The sequence below is a fragment of the Primulina tabacum genome, chromosome 6, assembly GCF_025594145.1.
Source record: "Primulina tabacum isolate GXHZ01 chromosome 6, ASM2559414v2, whole genome shotgun sequence".
NCBI classification, from domain to species: Eukaryota; Viridiplantae; Streptophyta; class Magnoliopsida; order Lamiales; family Gesneriaceae; genus Primulina; species Primulina tabacum.
This window is the reverse complement of record NC_134555.1, coordinates 41,063,636-41,078,889: the sequence shown is the minus strand read 5'-3', so window position 1 is coordinate 41,078,889 and position 15,254 is coordinate 41,063,636. Positions and strand designations below refer to the sequence as shown.

At 34.4% G+C, this 15,254-nt stretch overlaps 2 protein-coding genes across 2 annotated transcripts; one reads left to right on the top strand and one right to left on the bottom strand.

The window, feature by feature from the left end:
- Window positions 1-1,995: 1,995 nt before the first annotated feature.
- Window positions 1,996-6,797, bottom strand: LOC142549584 (protein MODIFIED TRANSPORT TO THE VACUOLE 1). The gene is made up of 5 exons (XM_075658603.1): window positions 6,348-6,797; window positions 4,570-5,322; window positions 4,240-4,395; window positions 2,724-3,677; window positions 1,996-2,512 (listed from the first exon to the last, which is right to left on the bottom strand). The coding sequence occupies exons 1-5, from the start codon at window positions 6,552-6,554 to the stop codon at window positions 2,471-2,473; spliced, it is 2,112 nt and encodes a 703-aa protein (XP_075514718.1). The 5' UTR covers window positions 6,555-6,797; the 3' UTR covers window positions 1,996-2,470.
- Window positions 6,798-13,010: 6,213 nt separating this feature from the next.
- LOC142549583 (enoyl-CoA delta isomerase 1, peroxisomal) lies at window positions 13,011-14,040 on the top strand. The gene has a single exon (XM_075658602.1). It carries the CDS (start codon window positions 13,187-13,189, stop codon window positions 13,946-13,948), a length of 762 nt encoding a protein of 253 aa, XP_075514717.1. The 5' UTR covers window positions 13,011-13,186; the 3' UTR covers window positions 13,949-14,040.
- The last annotated feature ends 1,214 nt before the right edge of the window (window positions 14,041-15,254 follow it).

The following is a 15,254-nucleotide window of genomic DNA, read 5'->3' as shown; positions in this document are numbered from 1 at the left end:
ACATAATTCCAGTGGAAAACATCCTCCTTAGGTCCCCAAACAACGCTGGCGGAATTGCTTGTCAGTGAACTGGTTTACTTTGGATTTCGATGGAGAGCTCAGACGGGAGCGATCAATGGCCAGGGATCTGAAGATGGAAGGAATCCGTGCATAATAATATAATTTTTAATGATTTTTTATGATGATATATTTATTCCCCGAATTATTTTCATAAGTTTCTCAATTTAAATAATATAGATATAGATAATAGATAGTTTGATAGATAAATATATATAATAGAATGAAATAGAAAAATATTTTTAATTTTAGGACGTTTGATTATTTTATAATATTTCGTAAAACTAATCTTGCGTTGTAGCAATGTACAAGGCTATTTTTATTTGATAAAAATTTGTGTGAGATGGTCTGAGACGAATCTCTTATTTGGATCATCCATGGAAAAAATATTATTTTTTATGTTAAGAGCATTACTTTTTATTGTGAATAACGGAATGATTGACCCGTCTCACAGATAAAAATGTGTGATACCGTCTCACAAGAGATCTATTATTTTTATTTTATATATCATGATATTATTATTGTTTTTAAATTATATTTAAATTTAACAATATAATATATAACTGGAATTCAAAAAAGATAACATGTTCCTAAGACTTCGACTCAGAATCCCAAAAATGTAGGGATATTATAAGACTCCTACACAAAATAAAATACCAAAAAGTATATAAATAAGACACATGAAAAGCCGACATTATGTCAACAACAAAAAAAGTAGATGAAAAGAAACACCGACAGATTGTATCATCCGACCACGCATGGCAGCCACAAGATTTTCAAAGTCGGATGCCATCATGTCTTTGCTTGCCATTGCATCCGTGGTCATCGTCTTCATTATCGTTGCATTGCCTCGATCAGACGACTACCGACAAGTAAAACGGCAAGCTTATGCACAAGAACCATACCGATACATAAGTGGTGCCACGGAGAAGTGCGCGAAGCTGTGGTTTAGTCCCCCACCGGACTTCCCGGAGGAGGAAATCGCCGCTTTTTGCGACGCCTTGTTGCTCAAAATTTACGACTATACAAAGGGTAGGAACGATTTAATTCCTCCATTGATGGAAGCTACGGGGGAGGCGGAGAAATTTGAGAACAAGACTGAAGAAGCACGAGACGAGATGGAAGAAGCAAGAATCTTTCAAACTCTTTTGGTCATGACCGATTGGTCATCCAAATAGGACTTGGTGTGATACCAAACTCTTTTTTCTTATTTTATTATTTTTTCTTATTATTAATATTTTTGGTGTTTCGTACATTGTTATGACGTCTTATTATATACATGCCTTGATTAATTTAGATTATGGATAGGTTCCAGTGATGTTTTCGCGCGTGGCTGGCTTCGCGTTTGGTAGTAAATTATCACCAAGGTTCGTTTCTTTACAAAACTTGAGGTTTTTTAACAAGTAATTTAAAATTATATTTAATATTTTCTAATTGGAAAAACATACAACACGGGTTTAGATAAGGGTTTTTTGTAAAAGGTTTATAAAAGATATTATTAAAAAATGTTCTTCACATATTTTTAAAGAATATTTGAGATATTATTAGAATAATAAAACATGAGTTAACTGAAAAGAAATTTTTTTTATAGAATAGTTGTTTAAACTAGATCTTAATTATTTTTAACTATAGAATCTTTTTTAAATAATAGTACAAATATTTTTTAAAGTCTAAAAACGTTTTATAGAACAGTTGTCCCAACACTTATTTATCATTAAACACAACTTATAAAATATTTACAAGTACTTATCCAAACAGTGATATGTTAAGTGAGAAAAAAATAGAAATAATCGTCCAATTGGACCATCTCCTTCCAAAACAAACTACTAATTCGTCCATCTCTCTACTTGAATCAAGATGATACTTGAACTCGTCTCGAGTTCGAGAACTCAAGTTAAAGTCGAACTTTGGCCGAACAACTACCAAGCAGATCTCAACTAGATTGCAACCATAGAAATATTCTATTTATTAAAATGAAATTTGAACATGATTTTAAAGATCCACATCTTTTTGTCAGATGTATGAAACAACATATTGAAACATATTTATGAATTGGAATACACCACAAGAAAAAAAAAACTACATCCTCTCGGAGATTTCACCCCATTTAAGCCCTACAGGAACACGCTAAAAGTTGCAAGGGGAAAGAATAAACAAAGAAAATAGCAAAATAACCAAAATCACTATAAAACCTATAGTGTTTATTGCAAGAAAAAGAATTATGGAAGGACTGCACAATTTAAATAAGTAGTTCGGCTACACTACAACATAGTTGCAATTTCTATGACAGCGTCATTCTTACCATATGAGATACACAGAATGGCGCCAAAAGAAAATTGATTTTTCATTCATTTTTTCCAGAGTGGCTGGCTCCATTTCTGACAAACGTGATGAATAACAGAGACCAATAGATTCAAATCAAACGCTTTTGTTCACGAGCTGCAGCTAAATGATCCTGTAATACAACATATAATTTACCATCAGGCTTTCTCTGAGGCATGCTTTTGGCCAAATTCATACACTCAAAAGCATAGAACTAGTCATACGCGCACAAAGTCAAGTTCTTAAGGCATCGGGGCCCCAATGAAATGTAAAAATTAGTCTCAAGAATAAAATGTTGTCATTATGTGCCTCTGATAGAAAATAAGTTGATAATAGAAACTTACCGAGACAAAATCAAATGCTTTGTTCTCCTCTCTCTTCGAGTCACTCATCAGAGAAGTTGGAGGTTGGTTAGGTATCCCTGGACTAAAAATGTCTGGAAGGGGTGAAAAATGTCCACCTATAGATCCCACAGCATTGAAACTTGTATTAGAGTGCAGATTCCCTTGTTGCTGGAAGTTGGACATTGTTGCAAGGAACTGCTGTTGTGCAATAAGATTCCCCATGGCATTATAATTCATAGGATGAGAAGCAAGTAATGGATTGAACATCAAGCCGGGTGGAAAATTATAGCCCATAGCACCCAAAGGAAACATGGGATTTGCATTCATCCCAGGGGCTGGAGACGCATATTCTGCATTCAAGACATCATTTGAAATTCGATTATCTGGGTAGGTAGTCGAAATTGAACCTCTGTCCTCTGAACCCTTTTCAGAGGTACTTCCATTTTGCTTTGTCAATGAATTGTCGGAATGTATAGACAAATTATCCATCAAGTCATTGACATTTTTTCCACGGTTACCATGCTCCTGGTAGCCCTCAGAACTCAAACTGAAAAAGTCAAATGGATCTGATTCAGTTTTATGAGATTTGATGTTCACTCCTGTACTTCCAGAGTTATCAACAGACATCCCAGAAAAGAGATCGGTAGCATGGTCCTTATCTTGACTAGTGTGAAAAGAAACATCCCCAAAAGGGTCAACGTCAAGTTTTGTTTCACTGGTGCCCACATCACCACCAAAACTGTCTCCAAGTAAGTCACCAACAAATGGCATGATAGAAGATGATGCTTGGTTAATTCTTGGTGCAGTGGCTGTTTTCTCTGTATCTTCCACACCAAGATCATCTTGATCACCAGTGTCTATCAAGTCCCCCATCACAGATGTCTGAGAGTGCTTCACTGTATTTTCTGCATGATTGATCACACCAACTTGTCCGCCACCCAGAAGGCTCGACACCTGTAGTCATTACAAATAAATTCTTTTTTGGACCTAGCAATCTAAAAAAAGGTTCTTTTAAACAAAGTAATTCTCTCTTATCAAGCTCATAAAGAAAAGAAATTCATTAAACAAACACAGGTACATGATTATCCCCTGCAGGATGTTTTGTGCGCTGGCTTTTGCACAAGTGCATAAATACTAGCATCTGCTGGATGGTGCGAACACCTTTCCCAATCACCCGTCATTTATATCCTACCATATTTATGACGGGCGAAAGAGGACTTTTCAATCCACGCTGAAAAAGAAAAGGACCATGGTGGTTTGTGGCGTTACAGACAAACGATTGCATTAAGATAAAGATGCAGATGCACTATTTTCAAATATCTATATTTTTGTTTCAACATATTTTATTTCTCCATTTTAGGTTATCTCTCAACTATGTTAAACACTCTCATGGCTTTCATCAGAATCAACATATCATACGAATTTTTAAAGAGAAGAAACACATATTTGAAATTACTATATTATTCCCATGCACCAATCTCTACGTCCATAAAGGAATGTAGACACAAGATATTACCTTATTTGCTTTCTCCCTCAATGATGCTTGTGGAGATTCAGAACATTTCACCACCACATCATAGTTGTCAATAAAATATGATGCTACAACAGAAAAATTCTGGTCATCTCTCTTCCGAAGTACTGCCTCTAGGACACAGATGGCTTTCATGCGAACCTGAACAATTGATTTTGTTAAACTACAGTAAGTGAAAAACTTCGTCATAAGTTTAGAATGGCCAGTTACTGAAGAAAAAATGCATATCAAATATCTCAGCTAGCATTCCTACCCTGAAGCTCATTATACTTGAATCATGATGCAGAAAGAAAAATAATGACGTAAGGAACACACCTGCCACATTGGTGATTTCAGTTTTGCTTCGATGGCCTGCCCTAGTGCTAAAGGGTTTAACTTTGAGGCCTCCAACAGAAAAACATGAAGCGCATCTCGAGTAGGCTGTAGACGGACACCACCAGCCGTAACAATGGTCTCTAACAATTTCTCCTCGCGAGTCTTCTGACCATAAGTTGCAGCAGAGTCTTCACTACTTGTTTCCATCTGGGATGAACTAATCTCTTGACCCCAATTTCCACTTCCAGCATTTTTTGAGAATCGAGAACTGTTGTCATTTGTCCCATGAGAACCAATCCCTTCGTATTGATCGGAGTAATCATTTTCTGTGGTAAAAGAACGCTGAAGATTTGGGCTTCTGTAACTCCCTGTGTCAACATTTTTCCTCATGGATGGAGATTGTATAAAACTGGTAAGTCCCTGTTTGATTGTTGCAGTTCCGATGTCAACAACCTCGCTGATGAAGGACTTTCTATCCTCTGATGGCATTTCGTAGTTGGTACTCCCAAATCCCTGAATTCGACTTCCCAGGCTACTTTCCGCAGGTGTCGATTTGCTCTCATCTGACAAAAATAAAGCAGATAGTGTTTCCTGTGCTGTTTCGCGCACAGCTTTGTTCAATGCATCGCCCTTCAAAGGATCTGATTGGCCCCTGTAATGTATCAATTGCCGTACATCAACTGAATTCCGTTGCATTTCCCTTCTAAACTCCACACCAGACTTTCCAACAGCATATTTGATGACCCTTAATGCCTGAAGATGATAATTTGTTTGCAGCAACAATATCGTGTGCCAATCAAAGATATTAATACATTAAAAATTTTCCAATTATAGTAGGTGCCAGCTAAATAAATCCACCACCATTTTTCAACATTCATTTCATCCATCAACAGGGTTCAGTGGGCATGGCTTCATGACAAATGAAGAAGTAATTTATTGGATAAAGTATAAGCTAGAAGGAGGTACACAAATTTCACAAACAAAACACCAAGGAGATAGACCAGGTAGATCTAGTCACTTCTCAATTTTCCATTATAATCTACCAATTAGTAACAACGCAAGCAAAACGTTATCAAATACTTGTATAAAAGAGCGGCCTCAAAAGGTGCCCATTTACTTGACTATTAGTCCAATCAAATTAGTTTCAAATTGAGTTTGGCTCCAATTCTTAAGCTGCGCGTTGTTCAGCCATATATAAATAAACTTAGCTTGATGGAGTCTATAAAATTTCAACAAAAAAACCCTACATAAGCAGACAAATTGAACTAGAGGGAAGTAAAACATTCATGATCATTGCTGAAATTCTCCAAATGATTATTATGGTATCTGATTTGATGACCTAAATGAACATATACGAGTGTTTTTCCTGGCTTTGGTCCAAATTAGTCGCCCAATAACTTAGGAAAGGGGTAATTCCATCCAGCAACATCAAATGCTTACAAAACTGGCAACACTCCTCATTCAACTGAGCCCTTTGATAAGACTCTAATAAACAGCTGTAAGACTTTAAACCGCGAGATCAAAAAATACGATCTTTCTAACATTTCAGTTGATAGGGAGCGTGACAATCATAAATTTTGCAAGTTTTAAAAAAGAGGTCATTCGGATATCTTGCAACTCCAAAATCATAACAAGCAGTACCATGCAACTAAAAATTCTCAACGCACATGCCCATACTCAGAGTCAAGATTAACAAGGTTGACTTAGTTTTAACAACCCCATAACGATAAATTGGAGCAACCAAAAAAGAGGGGAAAAACCCAAGTTAAATGAAGGACCTTTTGCTTGACGATGGGTGATTTATGCTGGAGGCGCTTGAGGATAAACTCGGCGACTTCTTTAACGATTGATACATGTGCAGACCTCAGCAAATCACAAATTTCCTCCAATTTGTATACTGGAGTCACCTTATCCTCGTCGGATGTGACTCCTTCTACCATTTTCGACCTCCAGTACGACTCCACGGCCCTCCTACTCTGGTCCATTTCTCCGATTCTGCTTTTGAATCGATCAAAACTTTAAGATCGATCTTCGATCTATTTGCCAAATCCTAAATATTAACGAATTACCAATGTATGGATCGATCGACCGAGCTATCGAATCAGAAACAGGCCAAATTGGAACGAATTTCGGTGTTTTCCAGCGAGACCCAGACGCGATAAATAGTTGAAAATATATTCCGAGGGGTTTTGTTGTTTGTTTTTACTTCTGAAAAGAGTAACCTTCACGAAATATCCATTTCCAGGAAATATTAAGAAAATTATTGGGATAGGGAAAAAAAGATTGGTACCCGAGCGGTTGATAAAATGATATATAATCAATTAAATTTTTAATTTTATTTTAAATTCAATTATTATTAGTGTCATTAAATTTTTTATATTAAATAATATTTATACGAATTTCTAAAAATTATATTAAAATATACAAGTTATAATTATAAAAAAAATTATTACTCCACGGCTTTAATCGATTAGCATTTATTGGAAAAAAGTAATAAAAAATAATATATATATTTAATTAAAATTATATTATAATAAATATCTTATGTATAAAAATATTTAATTATTAACTAATAAAATATATATTCATTATGTTGTCAGGTCTCTGTAACTCAAACATTCTCTCGATTTTTTCAAACTTAAAGGCGATGTTATTTGTGTGATTAAATATCCCTCCTCAAATGTGTGATAATGTATAATTCTTGAATAGTGATAATGATAAATTAATATAATATTTAAATTTTTATTATATTGTTTTATAAATTAATTTCATATATTTTTATTATTTTCAATCATTTTAAAGAAAATAAATTATAATGCAAATCTATCTTAAATTAAATTTTTATAAATTTCTAATCTTGTTAATTAATTCTTTTATGAAAATAAATATTTATTAAATTCTAATTTATTTTGTTTAATGATTACCGTAATATTTTCAAATATATTTCTAATAAATATATTTAAATAAATTTTAATAAATGTAAATTATAATTATAAATATTTAATTATCTACAAATTATTTTAAGAATATTTATAATTATTTTAAAAAATAATAATATTGTAATTATTACTAAATTTTATTTAACATTAACATTCAAAATATTATTGTTATTTTAATTATTAAAGTAAATGCATATTTACAAATTTATTTCTAATAAATATATTAAAATTAATTTTAATAAATGTAAATTATAATTATAAATATTTAATTATCTATCCAATTATTTTAAGAATATATATTTAATTAACACTTGGGGTATTTTGGTCATTGCAATAAAATAAAATTAATCCATCATTTTAAAATCATACCAAACACCATGTTATTTATCCCACCATACTATTAATCCATATATCTCATTTTTTAATCACTCTAATTACTAATCATTTACTTATCCCATCACACGTACCAAACGGAGCTTAAGTTAATTAATTATCCACTACGTGAATTTGCACTCATAACACGAATTGTGAAGCTTCCCAGCTTATTTGTTTTTGTTATGTTTACAAATTTCTTATAATTATACATATGCATGTATGTATTTATAAAATATTATATTATATATTATTTATATGCACATTCATTGTATTATATATATATATATATATATATATATATATCTATACTATATTATTAAGTGTGAGGACCTTAGAATAATTATCTTTGAGGACACCAAAATATTTAATTTTATAATTACCCTTCTTATCCTACTAAAAAACTTCTCAAGTCACTCCATATTTTAAATAGAAAAAAATCAAAACAAAACTTCCCTTTTAAATCGAACAACTATTCTAAATTGAAAATAATTTCGTCTTAATTATTTAATATTATTTGATCAAATTAAAATAATAATAGCACATGCAATGCATATGCATCTTTTACTAGTATATATAAAGAGTGTTATTTATACTTCACATTGGTAATCATATTATGCAAAAACTTGTGTGAAACGGTCTCACGGATCGTATTTTGAGAGACAGATTTTTTATTTTGAATATTGGTAGGGTTGACCTCAAGGACGTAGCCATAGTATGGGCTGGGATGGGCTCAAGCCCAGCAAAAATTATCAATTTTTTTTATATAGACATAGTGTATTTCAATTATTTGATTAAGCTCATCCATTACAAAAATAAAATGAAAAGAAAAAGAGAGAGAGTAAAAAACGATAGAAAAAAAAAACTCATCTCTCACAGCTTCAAGATCGCCTGGAAATTGGAATTCTCATCTCAATAGAGCTTCTCACTCTCTGTGAAGCTTTGAATCCCAGTGATGGCTTCAAATCATTCTCTGAAAGTGCTATTATTATTTGATTGATAAATTTTATCACAATGATTTTTCCAAAGATGACATGAAACATTTGAAAACTCAATTAGATCATTACAAGCTTGATGTATTTGAGGATTCGATGTTTAAAGGTGTTGATTATCTTCCTAAATTATGCCGACTACTAATTGAAACAAAGAAGTCGAGGATTTATTTCATTATTGATAGACTGATTCGTTTGGTCTTGACTCTTCCAGTTTCCACTGCTACAACTGAGCGAACATTTTCAGGGATAAAACTTCTCAAGACATCACTTCGCAACAAAATGGAGCATGAATATTTAAACAATACAATGGTTTTGTATATTGAGAGGGATTGCTCATGACATTGATATAGATTACATAATTGATAGATTAGATCTTTTGAAAAATCGAAGGTTGCGACTAAAGTAGTGTTTATTTAAGTTACCCTCTTTCGCGTAATTTTTTTTATGTGTACTATTTCATATGATTAATGTTTGAACTAGGGATGTAAACGATCCAAACCAAATCAAACACTATCAGGCTTGAGCTGGGTTTGTTTAAAATTTTTTAAGGCTCGAGCTCGAGCTCGATTCGAGCTTCTATTATCAGGCTCGAGCTCGGTTTGTATTGAAATTACTGAGCTCGAGAAAAGCTCGAGCTCGGCTCGTTAAAAGCTCGTTTAGCATGTTAATCAAGCCAGGCTCGAGCTTGATTCATTAATAGCTCGTTTAGCAAGTTTAACAAGCCTGGCTTGAGCTCATCTCGTTTTCGAGCTCGATAAGCATAGAATTGAGCTCGAGTTTGAGTTTGAATCGAGCTTGTTAAAAATTAAATATATCTATTGTGGGGCCCTTATCTCCTAATCGTTATTACAATGCAATCTGATTAGGATTAATTAATCACAGCGAAAAACGAGTTTAAATTTTCTTTACAATGAGCCTAAGTCATTTTATTTGAATACTAAAAATAGTATCTCATCTCACGTCATAATCATGCCCACACGTAATCATAATCAATCACATACAAACATCTCATATCCTCGGGACATGCCCCGGTATATAGATACATATACATATATACTGGGAACAAGACATAAACATAAACATAAACCTCAGCCCAAGCTGTGGCTCCCACCAGAAGTACCCTCTCCGGTCTCCTGATATCCTGGAGTACCTGCCATTGTCCACACACAAAGACAACAACAGCCCCCCTTGGGGGTGAGCAAAGCTCCGTATGGAACAACCAATCATATATACCACATATATCTAAACAATGATATATGGTATGCAATGCATGTATGTCGTGGAGGTATCAGGTCAAATGCCCATCCACTGAGCACATGTCAGAACCAATCGAATCGCTATCAAATCAATGCTCGAGCTGGAACACCGGCCAATATGGGATACTCGTATGATAGCGTCGGCAAAGCGCCATCAAATCCCAAATCTCATATCCAATCATATGGGGCCACAATTGTCTATGCTTTACGGGTCATATAATACCGGCATAGCGATTGTGTTCACAAACCCCGGAATCCAATCAAATCATATCAGGGTATCCAAGGATCATAGCTCAACGTGAATGTCATGTATCGATGTACGCATAAAATGATGTGTGTTAACAAAACATTTATTTTATACATCGATATCTCAATCTCAATGTCATGTATGCCACATCAATCAACAAATAAGGCATATAGACACATAATCTCATTCCAATCAATCACATCAATCCGACATATATCATATAATACAGATACCTGTCGTATGTTACCCGGTCGCAACATATCTCAATTCTTCGTTTCCCGTTGATGTAGCCTGAAGATATTGATATTACACTTTATCTACATCAATAACATACTCATTTCAATCAATAACATACTCCAAAATCATTAATATGAGTTCCAAATATCATTTGAAACTTCAAAAATTCATATCAAATCAAATTCATATCATAATTCAATTCCGACTTCGAATGTAAGTTTCTTGTCGGTTATTCTACTACATATAGGAAATTCAACTTCAAATACATGCTATTCCAGCACTTTGATATCTCGCTGCTGCTGGAATTAGAAGACAATTACCTCAGTCAGAAGCCCTCGACGCGAAGATCACAAATATATAATTTGTTTCGCGTTTAGACAGCGTTTCGAAGTCGATTTGGAAGAAAGAATTTCGAATTCTCTCGAAGCCCCTCGAACTCTCTGAAAGAAAAGTGAAGAAAGAAAGAAGAAAAGAAAGCATTCTTATCCTCACCGCTTCGGCGCTCGTGCGGTAGAATTCTCGCGCCCGAGCGCGAGACATTCTGCCCCCAGCTAACAAGTGCACCGCGCTCGGGCGGTCACAAATTACCGCTCGGGCGCGGCATGTTCTGCCCGAACATAAATGTCACATACCCTGGCGCTCGGGCGGTCATTTTCTACCGCCCGGGCGCCACACATTCTGTACAATTATTTGATTTGTACTAAATTGGCGTCCGGCCTCTCCAATCGAGCTCTTACAACGTCAATTCATGTTCAATATTCATTTTCTCAATTTCCTTGTCATAATATACATCAAATGTATAATCACATATCAAATTCCTGAATTATCGATAATCATATAAGATTTACGATAATACGATACACGGTCCTTACATCTATAAACTAATTTTAAATCAGACATAAAAATGTAAATTCATTCATAAATAACCAAAACGACACAAATAAGAGCTAAAAAAAACATAAATCGGTATATTATTGAACATTCCAAAATCATGTTTGCGAGCCACCTAAACGAGCCGAGCTCGAGCTCGAGCACGCGAGCCTATTATCGAACATGTTTGCAAGCTCACGAGCCGAATATCCTTAGGCTTGAGCTTGGTTTGATTAAATTTTCGAGCTCAAAATTGAGCTTGGGCTTGGTTTGATATGATTAACAAACAAACTCAAACGAGCTTTTTATCGAGCCGAGCTTCGAATAGCTCGCAAACGGTTTGGTTCATTTACATCCCTAGTTTGAACTTTTGGAAAATATTTATACAGATTTGATGATTATATTGTGAAAACCGTGTATTGTTCTTAATCTTTATGTTATGTGGAAAATGTTATATTGATTTCTAGATTAATTTTTTAAAAATTTTCTAGCCCCTCATATTTTGAAATTCTGGTTACGCCTCTTGTTGACATGTCTCACAGATAAATATTCATGAGACCATCTCATTAGAGACGTACTCATAATATTATTGACAATCATATCCTTCAATAATCGATTTTCGTTAGTGTGATACCAAATTTACTTGCATAGTATTTCTACTTGCAATAAAAATATGAAACATATTTTTTACTTTTTAGAAAATTGTTGTATAAATTTTAAAAGCTGATGGTTCAAAAACCAACATTTACCGTACACGCGCATTATATGTGTATTATATATAATTGCATATATATATATATATATATATATATATTATAGAAAGGTTGAGGCATATATTTTATTATATGTGTGGATAATATATATGTATAATATAAAATTATGCTATATATTATAGTTATGTGGATTTTATTTTTAATTTATTGTTCATAACGTTTTATTTATGTTGTTATTTTATTGTTTGTTATATTATCATGCAGGTATAGACATGCAAAGTATAATATCAAAGAGGTCAAACTCATTCATATATCTAGATCTACGAGATTACGTGAATTGATTGAAATAGTTTATTAAAATTTAGACATTTCATTATATGTCTTTTGTGAGACAGTCTCACGAATCTTTATCTGTGAGACGGGTCAATCCTAGAAATATTTACCACATTTTCTACTATAAATAGTAGGTATTAATGTCATTTACAGATTCTGAAATCTTTGAACTCACGAGCACTCACATATATTCTCCCATATATTTGCTTGTATTCATCTTCAACCTGCTAACTTAAGCATTGGAGTGACTACGCCGGACACTCCTCTGGCGCTCATTTACGAGTTCTTTTCTTATTTGTAAGTGTTAACCAAAGCCATTAACTTCACTTAAATTCCTAAACATTAAATTATTGATTTGATCCGATAGAGCCCCTTATCCGGCTCATCCATTTCATCGAGAGATCACGTCACCAACCAAACATAATCTTGTACAACAATTTAATATTATCTGAAAGTTCTTTCCAAATTTTTTTTTAAAATACTATTATATTAAATAAAGCATCTTCGAATTTGTTGTATTGGGTAAGATTAATTGAAAAGTTTGGTAAGAAAATGGATTGCTTGAGATCATGAATAAAATACAGATTATTTATCACCAACCAAACACACCCGATCTGTGTCTCTGACTGGATTGGAAACTGGGATTGAAGGCGGGATGTGCACCTTGGAGAAGCGCGGCGATATCTTCATCCTCACGATCACAGGCGACGACGAGCACCGACTGAACCCGACCCTTATCGATTCCATCCGCTCCGCACTCGATCGGGTCAAGTCCGATCCGGGATCGTGCGGCCCGACTGCCCTCATCACGACAGCCCACGGAAAGTTCTTCTCCAATGGCTACGATCTCTCTTGGGCCTTATCGGACACGGCCCAAGCCGAAACCCGACCTAAGATCATGTCCAAGAAGCTTCGCCACCTCGTCTCCGACCTCCTCTCCCTCCCCATGCCCACCATCGCCGCCGTCACGGGCCACGCCTCCGCCGCCGGGTTCATCCTAGCCCTCAGCCATGACTACCTCCTCATGCGGAAAGGTCGCGGGTTTCTGTACATGAACGAGCTCGATATTGGATACAAAATCCCTAATTGGTTTATGCAGATTGTGAAGAGTAAGATCGCGTCGCCGAAGGTTTGGAGGGACGTGGTTCTGAAGCCGGCGAAAATCACCGCGGAGATGGGAGTGGATTGGGGCATTGTAGACTCGGCTCATGATGGTGTGGAGGAGACTCTGGACGCTGCGGTGAGGCTGGGTGCGGAGCTGGTGAAGAGGAAATGGGATGGGAAAGTGTATGCGGACAATAGGAGGACTGTTTTTGCTACCGTGCTGACGGCGCTGAGCTGCGATGAAACCGTGGGGGATTCCGGCGAAGATGGCAGTGTTGCAACTGCCGCCAGCGACGCTGTCCCAAGACTGTGAGGAGTGTTTGAGATATATATATAGATATATATATATATATAATATTTCTACTAAAATTGTTAATTTCCATCAATTTAAATCTAAATTTATATTACTTTCATATTTTGTTTGTAAAGTATTTTATTATCAGATAAATACAATTAAGTCTTAAACAATTATTCTAAAAATAAAAAAAATTAAATTGGAATATCCAAGTTACACAATAAATGCTTGTGACCTTGTTGAATGTCCCATATTTTTGCCCAAAGATTTAAAAAATAGTTAATTGTTTCCTATTTTTATCTTAAGAACTCCGCTTAAATCATACAAACTAACGCAACGAAGTAAGGGTTAAATAATAACGACGACAATAATAATAATGTTTTGTTTATGTTATTTTTTTTTTTCGGAACTTTGATAATTATATTGTCAAATAATAAATACACACATAACTCAAATAAGACAATAAGATATATTGTCTCTATAGACTATCAACTACAGGACTGTTTGACCAGACACATCTAGTCCTTCACCTCTATCATGTCTCACAGCATAGTACTGTAATATGTCCAACAGAAACAGTCCTGGAGGACGAGCATACACAACAATCATCATCGTAATACATAACAGTTGTATTAACAACAACATAAAATATAACTGAAATCATAACGGAAATACTTTCTTTGCTGTTTCTGGACAATCAAACCACCAACGACATCACTCCTATACTACTGCAACAACAACACCAACAATATGTCGCACCCCTACTCCGACGACAACAATATCGTCGATCGAACAACAGCAACGACACGTCTCTCAACAACGACAGCCAATAACATCGATAATAATAAACAACAAGAAATATAACATATGCTCATATGTCAACACGTATATGATAATCGAGTATATATATATATATAATATGTCTGTTTCTTTGATTATGAGGCTTGTAATGTATCTAAATAATTCAATAACAATTATCAGATCATTGTCACCATATCAACACAGTCATAACAGTCTCGATATATAACATTAAATAGCCTAACAACAGTTATTTAAACAAAATATAAAACTCGATAATACATCTTCATCGTTCAACAATTAATATTATGATGTATTTAATTTACAATACTAACATCAAATACACCCTACTCGATTAACTTTAAATAACAAGCTATTTTACAACATCCAATAAATTACGAAAACTTTTTATCAATATGTAACATATATTTCGTAGACTCCGAATATATAATCAGAATTAATAACAACTGACAAAAAACTCTTCAGTCTCAATCCAACTATTAAAATTTCTAATTATAAGAAATTA

Coding starts and splice junctions, on each gene's coding strand:
- LOC142549584 (XM_075658603.1), bottom strand. CDS start 6,554: ATGGACCAGAGTAGGAGGGCCGTGGAGTCGTACTGGAGGTCGAAAATG. Junction 4,396..4,569: donor TGAAATCACCAATGTGGCAG/GTGTGTTCCTTA, acceptor TCAATTGTTCAG/GTTCGCATGAAAGCCATCTG. Junction 3,678..4,239: donor TGAGGGAGAAAGCAAATAAG/GTAATATCTTGT, acceptor TAATGACTACAG/GTGTCGAGCCTTCTGGGTGG.
- LOC142549583 (XM_075658602.1), top strand. CDS start 13,187: ATGTGCACCTTGGAGAAGCGCGGCGATATCTTCATCCTCACGATCACA.